At 40.5% G+C, this 16,302-nt stretch overlaps 1 protein-coding gene across 23 annotated transcripts in view; it reads left to right on the top strand.

Moving 5' to 3' along the window:
* LOC111251946 (pregnancy zone protein-like) overlaps positions 1-15,168 on the top strand; it is a 45,848-nt gene extending 30,680 nt beyond the window's left edge. For 3 of the 23 annotated variants that reach the window (XM_022809105.2, XM_022809106.2, XM_022809108.2), the window contains 13 exons: positions 1,158-1,283; positions 2,675-2,785; positions 7,571-7,694; positions 8,880-9,108; positions 10,253-10,514; positions 10,954-11,504; positions 11,823-12,060; positions 12,482-12,682; positions 12,804-13,009; positions 13,189-13,301; positions 13,521-13,683; positions 14,300-14,402; positions 14,833-15,168. In XM_022809105.2, the coding sequence (XP_022664840.1) occupies positions 1,158-1,283; positions 2,675-2,785; positions 7,571-7,694; positions 8,880-9,108; positions 10,253-10,514; positions 10,954-11,504; positions 11,823-12,060; positions 12,482-12,682; positions 12,804-13,009; positions 13,189-13,301; positions 13,521-13,683; positions 14,300-14,402; positions 14,833-14,894 (2,489 nt within the window). In that variant the 3' untranslated portion in view covers positions 14,895-15,168. Of the gene's footprint in view, positions 1-1,157; positions 1,284-2,674; positions 2,786-4,735; positions 4,799-5,327; positions 5,463-6,481; positions 6,536-7,501; positions 7,695-8,879; positions 9,109-10,252; positions 10,515-10,953; positions 11,505-11,822; positions 12,061-12,481; positions 12,683-12,803; positions 13,010-13,188; positions 13,302-13,520; positions 13,684-14,299; positions 14,403-14,832 lie in introns of all 23 variants that reach the window. The other 20 variants (XM_086990278.1, XM_086990275.1, XM_022809117.2 and 17 more) reach the window with 16 other exon arrangements.
* The last annotated feature ends 1,134 nt before the right edge of the window (positions 15,169-16,302 follow it).

Genomic DNA, 16,302 nt, shown 5'->3' with positions numbered 1-16,302 from the left:
GTGGTGTGTATGCTTTCGAGGTGGTGTGTATGCTAGGTTTCTTTCGACGGTGTGACCATTTCAGCATTGCAAAATCTAGTTGTGGGGAACTACACTGGGGTTTAGCGGAATGGGAGGAAAATAGTTCCACTAACAAGAAATAAACGTGTCTCAGATGTGACGGGCCCAGATAGCGCCTCATACCTAGCGCACTAGTTGAAATGATTTATGCGTCGATCACCTGGCAGAATTAAGGTCGTCCCGCTACCCTCCGCGTTGTCAGATCGCATCAAGCGGAAGCTTGCCTATCACGTCTGTTTTGATAATATTTACTGAGTTTCTGTGGTGCACAATCTCCATTTAGAACCATTCGTTGTGCCAATGCGATGTAGGTAAGTTATCATATAATCAGTATTCTATTGTCGCCATAGCGACGTTTATGAGACCCCATCATGCAGCTCATACTGTTTGACGTTCCTCGCACTTTGGTTCCCAAAGCACTTAGGAACCCGAATAGTAATATATTATTAATATTAATGAATATTTTTATTTGTAAATATTATACAGTGATCTTAAACATTCCCAGCATGCTGTTAAATCCATCGGTTTCGTCTTATACTCGATGGGCTAATTTCGCAGTTTAATTTTGGGAAAATGGCCTCAGCATATGCGCGCGTACATTCGAGCTTGTTCGAGTTTTGCCTGTTCGAGGCCGCACGAATAGTCTAAGGAAAAAGTAGGCTTTTACCTCGTGATTCGAGAATTAAATGGAAAACCACTGATCTTACTTCCACGGGATTTCGTCTAATGCAATTGAATCCTCTCTTAAATTTTTCGCAAATGTTAGACATTTTTTTAGCCGACGTATGCAGTGTCTAGTAGGCGAGCTCGTATAGTTCGCCTTCGTAATCGTTCCCAGCAATACAAATTATCATCATGATCAATATTATCGGACAAAAATTGGTCTAATTTTATTTCTTTCCTTGTTAGGTTTTATAGCAGAAGTGACGATCAATTCATTAGACCAGACAGTAGAAACCCTTGTTCGTACCCGTAAATAAAGTAGTGCGGTTACCGGGCTAATGCAGCCAAACCGATGAAACAAAATGATACAATCAATTAGATTGTAAAAAATTAAGCTTCAAATGAATGAAAATGGGGTGGATTGTATTTTGAAGTTAATCAGCTAACAAGGGCTCTAACGATAGCTCAATCTGCTGGTGGTGCGGCCAGCGGACCTCGGACTTTCTCATCCCGTCTGGGATTATCTCGACAGCCCCCACTCCGTCCTGCTCTTCCACTTGGTGAGTTGAACTTCAAACTGTATATCTACCACGGTTCCACTGTCGCCAACGACATTGTATCGATTCAGCTCTTTATTGCAATTGATACCGTCTCTGTGACCCGAGTTGGCACAAGCAGCAATTAAGTATGCCCGTAAGAGACGTGACGAAGACGTATTAGTATTGCGCTAAAATAGACAATAGACTATCGTTCAGCGACGCTATTTTTATACAAAAAAAAATCATACAAAGTTACCTCAAGTGTGTCCAACTTACAATTTGAGCGTTAGCTGATATTTAGTCATGATAAGAATTTCACTCTGAAGTCAACGGGCGGGACGAAAGGTCTTTTCTTGTCATCCATCAGTGCTACAAAGCTTGCTACGGGTCATCTGGGATTATGGGATCATTGTTCTCACAGGATGATTGTACTCGTCTATGTTTGGCTAGCCACTGGTTATACAAAGCTACGGGAACCCTCATTAACACCGCCTATGTAAATACCTACGTAAATACTATTCCTTTCTAACCCAACAATGTGCCCGGGTCTTTGAAGGTCAAGTTATCGATGTGTCTCTCTGAATGACTCGGTTAGTTAATAGCTTTGAGATTTTACGGCAAGCTATATATCGGAAACATTATAAAGGCCATAAAATTTAAAAAAAAAATATGTAAAAACCTACTCAATGCATTTCCATTCCTATGAATGTGTGCGTATTTCTATACAATGTTGGACTTCATATGCACATTGATTAGTTTGCATCTCTAGAATTTCTTCACAGAGAAGTATGTGCATGATGAAGTACTCTTAAGACGAATAATACAAGTAGAATGTTATTTCTTATTATTAAAATCATATTACCTTATCTTTATTGACCTCGTCGGAATATATGCTTGTACTCTTGTGATACATAGATGTTAAGGGAACCTCTATAATTAAAGTTTAGGTAATAATACTTTGTTACACAAGCGGGCTGTTGGTCGGTGATTGAGTCTGTCAATACCGTTACATGCAGCGCCACATAGTAAACTACAGCAGAAAATATGGCAAATATAGCAGGAAATACCTGCTCAGAACATTGCAAGAACAGTAGCATCGAGATGCCAGCGGACTTTGTTACGTACGTCTGCCACGAATCCACCTGACAATTACTAAGTTGCACAGTTACTTACGCGGGAGACAACCTGACTGCTCTCCGAACAGATCGAATCCCGACCGATCTCACATTGTTGCCTGCCCGTATCTCAGCGGGAAACGTTTAGCCGAAAACCGGTAAAAACGGGCCGAGACGCGCAGATAGCTTTATAACAGTTAACCCGAACTACTTATTCCGAAAGTAATGTGAAATAATTAATGTATCATAGAATGACAATTTACGTAGTTGCCTAATCACAGGTGTTCATCTGAAAAGGTGCCTACATTATTGCAGGATACCCCTCTGGCAGAGGTGGTGCTATGCCAAGTCTATACCAATCACAGGAGTTAGATATCGCAGGAGTTCGTCCACGATCATTTTCTTTGTGTGAGTGCTGCACTAGGGAATAGTAGTCAGTATCGCTTGCCGCGGATTATTAACTCAGCCGGCATAACTTGGTCTGCTTATATAACCCTCTCAATGAATTAAATAAGACTTCGATGTCGTCAGACACTTTAGAGCTCTATTGTAAATAACTACGTACTTGCCTTAATATTGACCTTGGTACTTACTTGTTGCTTAGTGTCGAATCTACCGAAAGCACAGAACGTGCTTTTCCTGACGCTCGCAAAGGACAAAAAAAATATCAAATAATCTATTTTCCGACCACTACACATTCATTTGTATTCCAGATTGTGGCAAGAACCTAACTAGACCCTGTGTGAATAAATTTGAAAGCGAGAACCAATGAATATCCAACGTTGTTGAGTACATGGGGGTATGTGATTAAATGCTGTCGCGTTTGTTTAAACTTCAACTAATATGGCTATGTATCTAACAAAAATAAGACCTAGAATAAGGATATAACCAGGTGCCAGTGGTGCCTGTGCACTGCTTTAAAATAGCTCAAAAATAACCAACTTTTTAGACCTGCTTTTTACTGCAATACACTGCATTTCGTGTTCGACGATTTCAAAAAGCAAATCACTCGCTGTGAGCTTCCACTGTTGCGTAGGGTACATAGCGGTAACAGTATTATGATGTACCGGTAGGCTATGTACCGGTACTTCGCTCCTAGTGCTAAATAGGGATCGACCACGCGCACACCATATGCTAACTATGAACACCTCTGGTACGTGTCTTAATGAATCGTTTTAGGATTTTTTTTCTCAACACGCGGCAAATTGTAGCTTTAATGCCGACTATAAGCTCTATTCTTGACTCATTTTTGTCATTTAATTAATCGTGCCTTGACAACCCCCACTTTCAGGAGTCTAAGAATTAAGTAGCAAATCTATGACGTCTATGGAGATGCTTCTCCTCGTTTTTTTTTTTTTTTCGGAGAGCGGACGAGCATGTACCCTATTGGCAGTTATAGCGCCAGGTTAGTGATCTACGTTTTTTTTCTATATCAGCGACAGAATTCGCCAGTTCTACAACAGCCACTAACGGTTTCTGCGAATATGCAAACGAAGTGTATAGCCTAAAATGTCCATGGCCGCATCTGCGTCTTGTCCTTATTGCATCGATTTGTTTTGAAGTCCGGCACTCATACGGGCCAAATTCTTCATTCTCCCTTGATATGCTCTTGAATTTTCAAGTTGATCGTGTTGGTACTGCAATGGATTATCAGCTGGCTGTCAGCTAACGCTCCGCGAGTATTTTGACGTTATATTAGATCAGGATTCAGCTACCAATTAGACGCAAAGAATATGAATTCTACCGCGTAGGTGTACCAAAATGTGTTCGAAACACAAACAAAACAGTAAACGAGTTTATCTAATTTAGGCATTTTGTTTCTCGTTTGGGAGATTTCACGTCATCGTGGATGATTGTCCAATAGTAAAGTGGATAGGGCCTAAATAGCAATTACCCATACAAGTCATCAACTTTATATCTATCCACTGTGACATTTTAAAGATCCGTGAGATATACTCTAGTCGATACGTGTCATAATTCAGAGATTTACAAAGCAGAGCAATTGAAGCTGCTACATATTGCACGTCCTTGAACATTTTCTGTCCTCAGTGATCTTATGTATGACTGTATGAAGATGGCTGTTTTGGGATTGTTTGTTGTGTTGTCGCAAATACGTGTATGTTTTTGAAATCTTATTAAGTTCATTTTGATGACAACTTCACACCTAAATAGAACAGAAAAAATTTATAATGACAAGCTAGAATTTGTGACGTTTGCAAAAAAAAGGTGAGCCTTATATTGTTGGTGACAAAAAGCTAGGTACATCAGACCTGTAACTCTTAAAGCTTCTTTGTAGAAATATATGTAGCAATATATATATTATGAAACGGGAATATGAATTTGTTACCAATATTACAGCAATGGCCCTTATGGAAACAGCTAAATCACTGAATTCAGCTCACGCCTTCGGATATAGCGCTGGTACGAAGCAATATCCGATAATCTCAAATTTGCTAGCTTTGCAAAAATCGATCGGACGTTTTGCCGCTTCGGGCTTCAACGCTACCTCCTCTATTAACAACTACTAATTTATCCAATTAGATTATGATTCCTTTCGATTATTCTTTGTAATGGTTTTATTAGGGTCTACATTGAAACAGAACTGGCCCCACAAAGTTGCCCTTTAACTGTGAGATCTGGTTTAAACCTTGTGACATTATCGATTTTCTGTATTACTGAAGCAGTTATTGGGGAATTTCGTAAGTAAAAGTTGCTCAGATTTAAAAAAAAAAAGAAGGCAGCGAAAATGTATAGGTTCAAGCCATTACTATGCATGGCTGTATTCTTGTGTGGAACTTTTAGTCGCATAGTTTTCACAGCTTCTATCCACTTCTCCGATCCACATCTTTGTGTGTTCGCATTATCATATACATATGATGAGGGTCTTCGCTAGCTCCCTATTATACGTCAGTTAAATCTTAAAATATATCCTTGAGAATAATTCTTCTAGTGGCTCGACATCTTGACAAAAGATTCTCGCGTCGAGGACAACAAATGTACTTTGGCAACACTTCCGCAACGGATACGAGAATCACGAAGACCAGACGATTGTCTCCACAAAGGGTGTACTATAGTTATGTGCGCAGTAAGTGAATTCAGAATAGTCGGGGTACATCTGGCTGCTTTAGCAAGACACCTTGAAATAAACAGATCTATGCAAAGTTTCGAAAGATGGGGCATAAAATCGAAATTGCAACATTCGCCACAACTAAAAAACATTGCAGAAAGCACCAACGGCATATTACTATCCTAATGCTCTAAAACGTCGTCCTGCACTGCAAAAATAAGAATTTGCACGGAAATAGCATATAAATATTAAGCAAATTACTGTTAGTGTGACTTAGCATTTGTACGATATAGCAATGGATTGAAATACTTTACGGCAACCCAAATAAGTCTTCCTCGTCAATTTTTGAACCAGCTAGTACGACTAGTCTTTTACCATCCTCCAAACGTTACGCGGACCCCGTTGTGGTACAGATATTTTAGCCTGCGAAATAACTAAAATCCCAAGACAGATAAAGGCTGAGTTTTCTATTGCACATCTAAAGCTTAGTTCTTTCTACTTAGAAGATAAGTCTTCAATAAATGGCACCTTCCGCTTTCGGAACAAGTCGTATCTATCTGTTCTGCATATGTATGTTTTTGTTTACGTTTCAGTAAGGCAAACATAATTAGCTATTTTATTCAGAAAAGTAGTGCAAAAGCCTTTTACGTCTTAATGTGGTTATACAACGAGCAGGTTGGTAATAAACCGCATGCAAAGAACACTCTAATAATACGCTATGCTCAATGGGCCTGAAGCTCTTTTGCAACGTATATTAGTTCAATAATATTGCATTGTATATAATCTCTCAGGTCAAATGAGAAGCTATCGACTGAAATCTGTCGCGGTTGACAGACGTCTGTCGTACCATTAGGCAGCGTCTTACCTTTTGTTGAGTTACTCATTTTTGCTTTGTTTTTATTCTGTGTATTGATGATGATTGGTAATATTTATCGTCTTATTATGATCGTATTGTACCACACATGTGTCACGTGTCTGTCCCCTTCCACAACATCCTTCTTCTCCTCCCTGCTCCCTTTGCTCCTACCAACCGGTAGCGGTAGCATTAAAAATAGCCGCGGGCCCCGTCTCTCTGGATCAGGGGGCCTTTGGTGAGTGCCCTATATTACATACACTGTTATTCTTGGTTCCTTTCCATATTAAACCTACAATGAGACGAGCTATGAGCCTATTGATTACACTTGGGAGTTTACATTTGACGTTAGGGGCATCAAGGAAAACTGGCCACTATTGTCACGCTATTTACTTTGTAAAACAGGGGCCGCCGGAGCGAAAAGCAATTTTTAGTTCACTTTGAATTAACGCTCTTCTTTGTATTTGTTGGTTAACATACCATCGTGCCAGTCGTATTAACTGTCATAGAAAGAAGACACAATTTTTCAATTGCTATGTGGGATCTTTTCGCTTAGCAAATGAAGCTCAGTTCTTCCATACATTGAGAAATATGTGCATTATTGTCATTCCGGTTAACGCCATGTATGTCGTGCTTGACGCTTATCGGTAACAGTATGCTACGAGTTGATAAAGAGCAGTAACAGGAACTAGTAAGGCTTTTAGCGTAGTAATTGCATGTAACTGAGGCAGTCAGCTAAGCGAACGAAACTAACCCCTTGACATCGCACGAGCCTGAATAAATACGTGCACACGCCTTTTCCTAATCATCCTGATCATTTTATATATCGCTCGGCACAACGGATAATCAATCGTCTACTAGGCAACACCTCTACACGTATATAAGAACCTACATCTTTTTAATATTAAATAGAAAAAAACAAAAAAAACCATGAAGTCTTCTATGAAAATGTCCGTTGGCAGTATCACGATTAAATTTAGTTCATCCTGCAGATCAATACTTTCAGATAAGGGTCAGTCTCCTTACGTGTTTCTATGAACACCTATATCGTCAAAGCTTAGGTTTTTTGAGGCTAGCTGATTAGTTAAACTACAAGACGATCAACTGATATATGTGGGAACGAAGATTATCCGTTGTGGCCTTAAAAAGGCAGAGCTCCAGCGCTGCTGTTGCCGCATGTCTCCTTCGCCCGTTTGTTCCGCAGCGGTACCTCAAGCCGCGCTGAGTACACCTTTGACCCTCGATGATATTGCTGACATCTCATTCACTATAGCGACACCGAGCGCCTCGAGGATCGGCAATGACTTCGGAGTGGATTCTGCCACAGCGAGCCAGAGTGTCGTCGACATCCGTAATTACTTCCCGGAATTGTGGCTTTTCCAATTGAACGCAATAGAGTAAGTCAGACATTTCCAGCTATCTAGCTGAAAGCTTAGGAAATTTTCAGAATGGTTATATTGTGCAACACATTCTAATGCACTAATCTCATCGTTGCAGAAGGCCATTTTTAAGAGGTATTAGCATAATGATAGGCATGTTCGGGACGTCGAGTGTGGGTATGTTGGAACGACCCACAACAACGCGTTAATACGAGTCCATCAAAAGTCTCCATTAGACCAGCTGAAATTAGCATAGATAAAAGCTGAAGTACTAAACTTCGTAACATAACATTTATAAATACCTCCGTTATCAACGATTCGATAAAACGAGTCGTTTCAGCCATTCGGGAACGTGGGCGATTCCCGGATCACCAAAATGGCTAAAAATGAACTAGACATCTATTAAATACTTTTTTCAGGGGAGCGATGTGGGCGATCACCACAGAGTGAAAGAAAGAAAACAAAAATACTAGGTGGACCAAAACCTGATTCATATCCTGAATAATAAACCTGGAAAAATTTGAGATACCTTTTGCTCAGGTTGCTAGCCGTCTTTTAAAGCTAAACTGATGCGCCAGCCACTAAACAGCGGCAGTTAATGGTGCATCGAGCACAAGATCACGACCACATTTGGCGGACCTAAAAATGTTTGCTTTATGACTAAAAACCATCAGCTATTGGCAAAAAATATCTGCCTCTGAAATATCATACGCAAAAAAAACTTCCTGATTTTTCGAAGTGGACCGTTTTCGTCATCGTGGCTTCAGTCGCGGAGGACACACAGTAGGGCTCAAAAAAATCAATGAAAGAACTCAGCATTTTTTTTTGCGCATCTAATGGCCTTAAAATACTGATGTAAAAAATTTGTGGATATTTTAGTGTGATTGAGGAGAGTTTGAACGGAGGGCCACACGAACGCGCTCGATGGGTTGATCCTTTTTGAATTTCTTACACCTTTTACCTGTCTCGAGCGTGTTTGAGAAAACACCAACGTATAGCGAGATCGCATAGGTCACGATAGGTGTCATAAAGTATTCATGAACACGTACACGCAAAAATCAGGGAAACTTGAAACGAGCCGCAATTATGCCAAACAAAATACTTCCCTAGTTCATATTAGATCGGCAAATTACAAACTAGTATATTTTACAAATCGTCTCCATTTTCACTAACAATGAGATTTACCTTTTTCATTAATTTCAGTAACACAGGAAAGTTGGCAAAGAATCTGACTGCTCCACACCAGGTGACTACATGGAACGCCGACGCTATGTGCATTCATCTTGCCGACGGACTTGGAGTTGCAGAAACCAAGGAGGTCAAAACGTATCAGGCGTTCTTCACCGAAGTCAAGCTACCTTATTCTGTCAAACGTGGAGAGAAGCTCCCCATTATAATCAGTACCTTTAACTATTTACCGCACTGTATGCCGGTTCGTAATTGTCATTTATTTCGTCAATAGAAAGTTTTGACTAATTAAAGTACGCTGAACACGTTCTGGATATTTCATGCATAGCCATGTTGGAGATATAAAAGATATTTCTAGTTGAGTTAGATATGGAATGGGCTATCATAAATATCTATCACCATTGTTCTGCTAAAATGTTCTCTTTGGTACTTCTAGCGTTTTCGTAAACAAATTTTTCGAGTCACCCTGTTTAGGTGTAGCTTCAAAGATTTGCGCTCTCTGACTGGTCTAACCGGGTCATATCTAATCTTATCTAGAGCACAACAGATCTATGGAACGCTACGAGCTATATTAACTCCCCATTTTTGCTCAGTCTTTTATTTATGCTGATCCCTATATTCTAGGCAATTAATCTCTGGCAATAACGCTGAGATTTGACCTAATATGGCAGCATGTTATGGTCACCGTCTTAACGTACTCAATGGGATCCGCACGCGCAGCATGGCGCCTTCTACTTTTGTAATATAAATCATTTTAACACCTCGAAAAAGCTCTGTCCTAACTGCATTAAATTGGAATACACCTAACCAGGTTGTGTGTGGAACATTACAAAAGATTCAAACTACCTTTTCCTAAAGTTATTTACAAATCTCCACTGATTATACAATGATAACGTTTGCTTATCTGCCGGTATCATAAGTTGGTGTAGTTTTAAAGGGTGTAAACATATTTGATCTTTTATTGAAAGCGTCTACCGTTCGAAGCAAGGCTACCAAGAGATAGCTGTCCTAAAAGAACGTTTGCTCGAAACCCGTCATAAAATGAGCACTTTTTATGACAGAAGTCGGTAAACCTAAGTCCAGTTTATCAAAGCATATAAAGAGGGCTTGAAATGCTATTGGGTAGAGGTGTTGTATTCGAAGATAGGGGATGGGCGTGTGTATCGTTTACGAATTAAGCACAAAACCAGAAAATTGGCTTTTATTTTAAATGTTAGAGATTCCTCTTAGCATAACCATGTTTAGTGCCGTTACTTGACGGCGTCACAATTGACACTAGTGAGATACAAAGTAGCAATAGAAGACGCTGATTTTATTTGAGATTCAGCTTGTAAATTTGCTGTGCATTTCAAAGGTAGTTAAATGTTGGCTCTCGTCACGTTCAATAGGTATCAATCGACATTGACCCACTTCCTGGCCTCGAAGTGGATGACAAAACCTCGTTAAGTAAAGAAGCCTGCATATGCCCGGATTCCTCTCCATTTCATTACGAACTACGTGTAAAGGTAACCGATCAGGCCCTAATTGGTGATCTCAACGTAACAGTGACAACGATTAATTCGGAGAATATGTCCGTGTGTGAAGGAAAACAGGCTCTATCCGTAGCTTCAAGAGACAAAATCACCCGCCCCTTAAAGATCATCCCCGAAGGTACGGATTTAAAAATATTGAAATTACGCTAATATGGCTACTATCATGAAACGTTTGTATTGTAGTACTACGCAGACATATAAAATGACAACATCCTTCTCCTAGGTAATTATGTATTTTAAAGCTTGAGACTCGAAAGTTGACTGTCCTTTGTATACTCTTGCGTAAACTCTTGCGTGAACTTAACAGAAGAAATCTGCCATAGCTACAACTTATACAACTTATAGTTACAGTCAAATGTTCAAAAATGTGTGTATGAAAAATCTAGCTAAGTTACTGTAATAGTCACGTTATCTTCTGGCGTCTGTAATCGAAAAGAGGAATTTAGACATATTATGATAATGATTTGGGGCTTGCAGAAAGGCCTTAGCAGTACTGCTATGCACGCATAATGTACCACTCTCGTGTAAATGAGGGTTAAATGTTTATATTCTGAAAGGTTTTATGCAGGAGGTTTCGGAAAGCCGTATGCTCTGTCCAGAGAAAGAAAAAAGCGTAGAGACGACATTCAAGCTTGAAGTGCCCGATAATGCTGTCAAGGGTTCCGCACGCTCGCTGTTTTCGGTCAGCGGTGACATGATGGGTCAAGCGGCCTCGAATCTTGACCATCTCATTATTCTGCCGACCGGTTGCGGAGAACAAAATATGGCAAAGCTCATGTCCAATCTCGCAGTCAACGATTATCTTCGAGCTAGTAAACAGCTTGAACCTAAGCTAGAAAACAAGATTCTTCACAACCTGAAAACGGGCTATCAGAACCAATTGAAGTACCGCGGCCGCGATGGATCCTATTCAGTATGGGGTGGACACTGGGGACAGGCCTCGACATTCCTTACTGCCATGGTATACGGCGGACTACGGGATGCCAAGCAGTATATCTTCATCGATGATGCCGGTCAGGAAACAACTTTGAAATATCTCATCGATACCCAGAATACAACCACGGGCTGTTTTAACCGAATCGGCAGCATTTACAGCTGGGCTCTCAGGGTAAGACGGAAAATTTCGTCGATGGATACGTATTTCTTATACTATACATGTGTTCGTTGCATACTTTATTATTCGTTCTTGTATCTATCAATGAGTTGTAGTGAATATGCCTAGTTGTTCTATAAGCCATTTAATTACGTTAGTGATATAGTGTCCTTTAGCTAAACTACTGTTGTCACATTTAGCCTGAGAATTTAAGTCAAAAAGTAGATTTTCAGCGCCAGCTTATTGTAGCAGTGCCTGGCGCATTGATTGGCAGAAAAGCGGCACCTAACAAAATCGTATTCAGCAAAAACTATTATGCACCCGGGTACGCAGCGGTCAGAGTCTTCCGACGACACTCGTGGCTCCTACACAGCCTACGTGATGGCGGTCCTCCGAGATGCAATTACCGACAAACGGCGAATCATGAAAGGCCTCCTTTGTATCCAAGCTCAGAAGAACATGGATGCGTACGCCTTGGCTCTCAGTGCGTACGCCGCAGCTCTCTACGAGGACAACGAACTGGCAACGAAATACCTCAGCGACCTAAAGGCCTTCGAAAACACGAAGTTTCGTAAGAGCCACAGTTTGTCTATTATCATTTGTTTTTAAATTAAATAGTTTTCCAACTTCTTATGCACGGGTGTATTACATCTCATGGAACAAATTATTCTGACCATAACAGCAGACGTGCGCTTTTCGGAAAATATATACCATTTTATTTATTTTTTTTATAAAATAGGTGACAAATGAAACCTTTTCAACTTATGGTCAATTCGTATGCAACTGTGTGCGATATTCCTATTAGTGTCAGATTGAACCACCGTGACCTAGGTTTGTAAGTGGCAATCACCAGCATTTGGTGATGTCAACAAGGGATCCGTATAGCAGCTTTAAAATGAGAGCCTATTTTGCGCATAAGAGCTAACAGTAAGTAGTACGCCAGTATCTATAACCTTAACGGTATGTATCACGAGTCATTGTAACGTCTACAGCGAACCAGAAGTTTTACGCTAGGGATGACACGTGCTCATCAAACGCCGTGGAAACAGCCGCATATTCGGTGCTGGCGCAGTTAGAGCTCCACAAAGACTCGCCTGATGCTGCTCTCCAAGAAGTACAACCTATTGTGAGGTGGCTCATGAAAAAGCAAAATCGGAATGGAGGCTTCACGTCCTCTCAAGACACCGTTATCGGTAAGCCCAGTCAGAAAGTGGCTTGTTATTTGATAACTTAATATTAACACGATGTGCAGTACATGTTGCAAACACGTAATTTCGATTTAAACGTTGCAATTGTTATTTTCGTAATGCGTAGGTCTCAAAGCGATGTCGAAGTTCGCTGCTCTCACGTACGGAAAGCAGGCGGGCATACATTTCGATCTTATCGCCAAAGGCGTCGACTTTGATGAGAAATATAAGATCACTAAAGACAATGCCATTGTCTGGGATACCAGGCTTATCAAGACGGTTCCAAATGATCTTGCTGTCGAAGGAACTGGCTTAGGATGTGTAGTTGTCACGGTAAGCGATACATATATATATATGTATGTACGAATACATGGCAGAACAGTATATATAATGTATGTCTGTTGTTCTGTAGATTGTCGAACTTGGGGGCGGTTTGGCGGGCTAAATCGAACGCGCTTTATATACCCATGTACTAGTTTCGGCTATAATAAATAACAAAAGCATTATTTTAGTCTCAAATTCGGTACAACCTACCAAAAATACCCAGTGAAGCTGGATTTGACTTCAATATTACCGTCGCCCCCGGATCAACGGTCGAGCATACCAGTCTTGAGCTATGCATCTCGTAAGTTTCTAGAACGACTTTCCACCTACACTTGGACATTCTGAATGGTTAGGACAAAGATATTTTTCTTCGTTCTCTAATCTAATCTACAAATTGGTACAAATATCATCATAATTATATATTATTAATTCTTGCTTGCCGGGTGGGCTTTATTTAGCTGAAGATCAGTTCAGTCTAAAACAAACACACGATGAATAATGTTTTACACGGTCTCTTTAGGTATGAAGGCGTTGGCGGGCAACCTTCCTCGATGGCAATCGTACAGCTAGAACTTCTAAGTGGATACAACGCCGACAAATCGTCTTTGCAGGCCCTAATCAATTCCGGCAAAGCTCGACTGTTTGATATCGAGAATGGGCACGTCATTATCTACTTTCAGGAGGTACGTTCTACCTTTAGATGAACTACTGAGCACGTCAATCTTCATATAACACATAATTTCTCAATGTATTGTGCCCACTGAGACGGCAGCACTAATTTTCAATTATTATTTATCTCTAAAATCTAGAATATTATCACATTTTAAACGATCCTACTGTCCTTTCGATTCGCCTGTGGGCAATCTGGATACAAATGCCACATTCTACAACTTATAATACCATATCAGAATTGTCTACTCTTATTATTTATTCCCCTGCCTGGAAAGTTCCGGTTTTATGACACCTCAAATCTAACTTTGTTCTATTTCCATCAGGCGCTCGTCGAGTGACTCAAAAATATCCAACTATTTGTATTCTTCATTATTACTATTTACCGTGAACCACAACAACGAAGCGCGTGATTTTTTTGGGCTGACTCCTTTTTTCTGCACCAGCGTCAGTTGATAGGGGCAACGTCTTTAGTTAAATGCTGCCACAAGGAAAAGTATAAACTTTAGAGTGTTTCATTAACAAGCTAACCGCTCCTATATATACGATGTACTCAAATGGCGTATTATTTAGTTCTATCGATAATCTCAATAATCGCGGAGTCATAATAATTATATGACGATTTTTCAGTTTACGTCAACACCGAGTTGCTCGATCATTCAGCTCGAGCGTGTCTTCGACGTGGAGAATCTAAAGCCGGCCACCGCGAAGGTTTACGACTACTATGATACAGGCAGGATATTTGACATTAGCAATAGCAACACCTTACACATTGATGAGTAATAATATCTAATATAAATCGTATCTGCCAGTGGAAGTAGCGTTGACCCGACGCAAGAGAACAATGACCATATATCTTACTTCAGCCATATATCTTACCTCTGAACATACGGCTTATTTTATTATTATATAAAGGTTGAAGCAAAATTATTTTCCCCTATCATGTTGCGTAAAGAAATCCATCTCGTCATATGCCAACGTTGTTTTCGTGAAGGCTAGTTTTTCTGAGCGTTTCTTTAAAAGTCAACGAAGAAGCTGGTTGTTGCTGATATCGGCCACGTGATGAACTCGGCCGATGCCGGCGTTGAAGGCTCTCCAGACAACACGCTAAATCATACAATAATGTGCATGTCCGTGACTGTTTTTTTGTGTACCCGTTGCAGATAAACAAAAATCGATCGAGTATACGCGCGGAGATCTCCAGTCAGATCTTGACAACATTTGACTGTCAAATCGTACGGCGGCGTCGAACGAGATTTTCTAGGATTCAACGTTTACCATTGTACCAGGTCAAAACGAGGGGCCTAATTCTCTTCAACAGCTACTTTGTCATGGAGCAAATTGTGTATCAACGTTTCCAGCCGAATTTTGTTAAGTGCAGCTATTACTGCCCGTCCAAGGGGTTTTAGCAGTTAATCATAATCATAACAGTAATAAATAAAACGCAATTCTATAAACTACTGGGTTAATTATAGTCGCAAGGAGTACCCCGAAGATAACTCCATGTGTCTTTTCTAGTTATATTTTTAGCCACTTAGAACCTTCTTGAATGATTTGACGGGATTTTACCTCGTTAAGTCAGACATTATGTATGTTCACGATGGTTGGTAGGAGACCATAGAGGTGATCGGCTAAAATCATCACCGCAAATCAGTGTCAAAAATGGTCATGAGTGGGCTGAAAAATGTTACTCAAAAAACAGCAGCTACGCAAAGCGTAAAAACAGTCCGCATATCCCAATTAGCATTACAAGAATCCAAGCAGTTTTATGTCACGCGCTGGTCACTCCAGCAGGATGGTATTTCAGCGACCCACTGAAACGAGCAATCTTGGGCACAATTTATGTGTTCATACAGGATTGATACAAAGACGTTACACCAAGACGAACCCGTACTCTGTGACTTGAGCAGGCTTATTTCATTCCTACTGCGCTAAGTGGACCTTTTTTTGCTGTTATCCCGCGTGATACCTGCTAAACAGCGTTGGGCATAACCTTTAACACGACCGAGTACCTATATTAGCCCGGTTCACCATTTCTTTTACAACATCAGTTCCCGTGTGGTGCTGCAGGTAACGCGCCGCAACAATTGTACACTTTAATGCAGTCGGCCTACTAGCAATGTCTATAACGTTGCGATTGCCCTGACCCATTAAAATAGTTTAACGGCCCTGCTGTCGTAGTGCTATCACCTTGCCATGTTTTTCATAGTTGAATATGGAATCGTATAGTGCCCGACTGTACACGGGTATTAGGTTCTAGTTTTTCTGAAACAGTATTGTTTTTTGCTGGTTGTATTATCGTGGCAGTTGTTGTAGGTCTCCTGTTTTTGATTTCCTCTGTATGCATAGTCTGGTCAATTTTCGGAAAGCGGTCACGACATTTGTGTTGCTTGTATATAAACGGTTCAATTTAGCGGGCATCTGTAGATAACGTAATTTTGTTTTTTTTTTTTCCATAGAGCTTAGAGTGTGCCATCTCACCTTTAAAAAGGTGTGCTCAACAATAACAGTAACTACGAACGTACCATTATGCCGACAATGGTTAAAACGGTGCGGTAGCCAAGGTTCACAGAAACGTAACGGCAACCATTCGAGGCGTCGGCTGTATCGTACTCGATGGGGTTCGTGACGTT

This window comes from Varroa destructor, unplaced genomic scaffold (assembly GCF_002443255.2).
Source record: "Varroa destructor unplaced genomic scaffold, Vdes_3.0 BEIS01000005.1, whole genome shotgun sequence".
Taxonomy (NCBI): Eukaryota; Metazoa; Arthropoda; class Arachnida; order Mesostigmata; family Varroidae; genus Varroa; species Varroa destructor.
The sequence above is the reverse complement of the archived record's forward strand: the minus strand, read 5'-3'. Positions and strand labels throughout refer to the sequence as shown.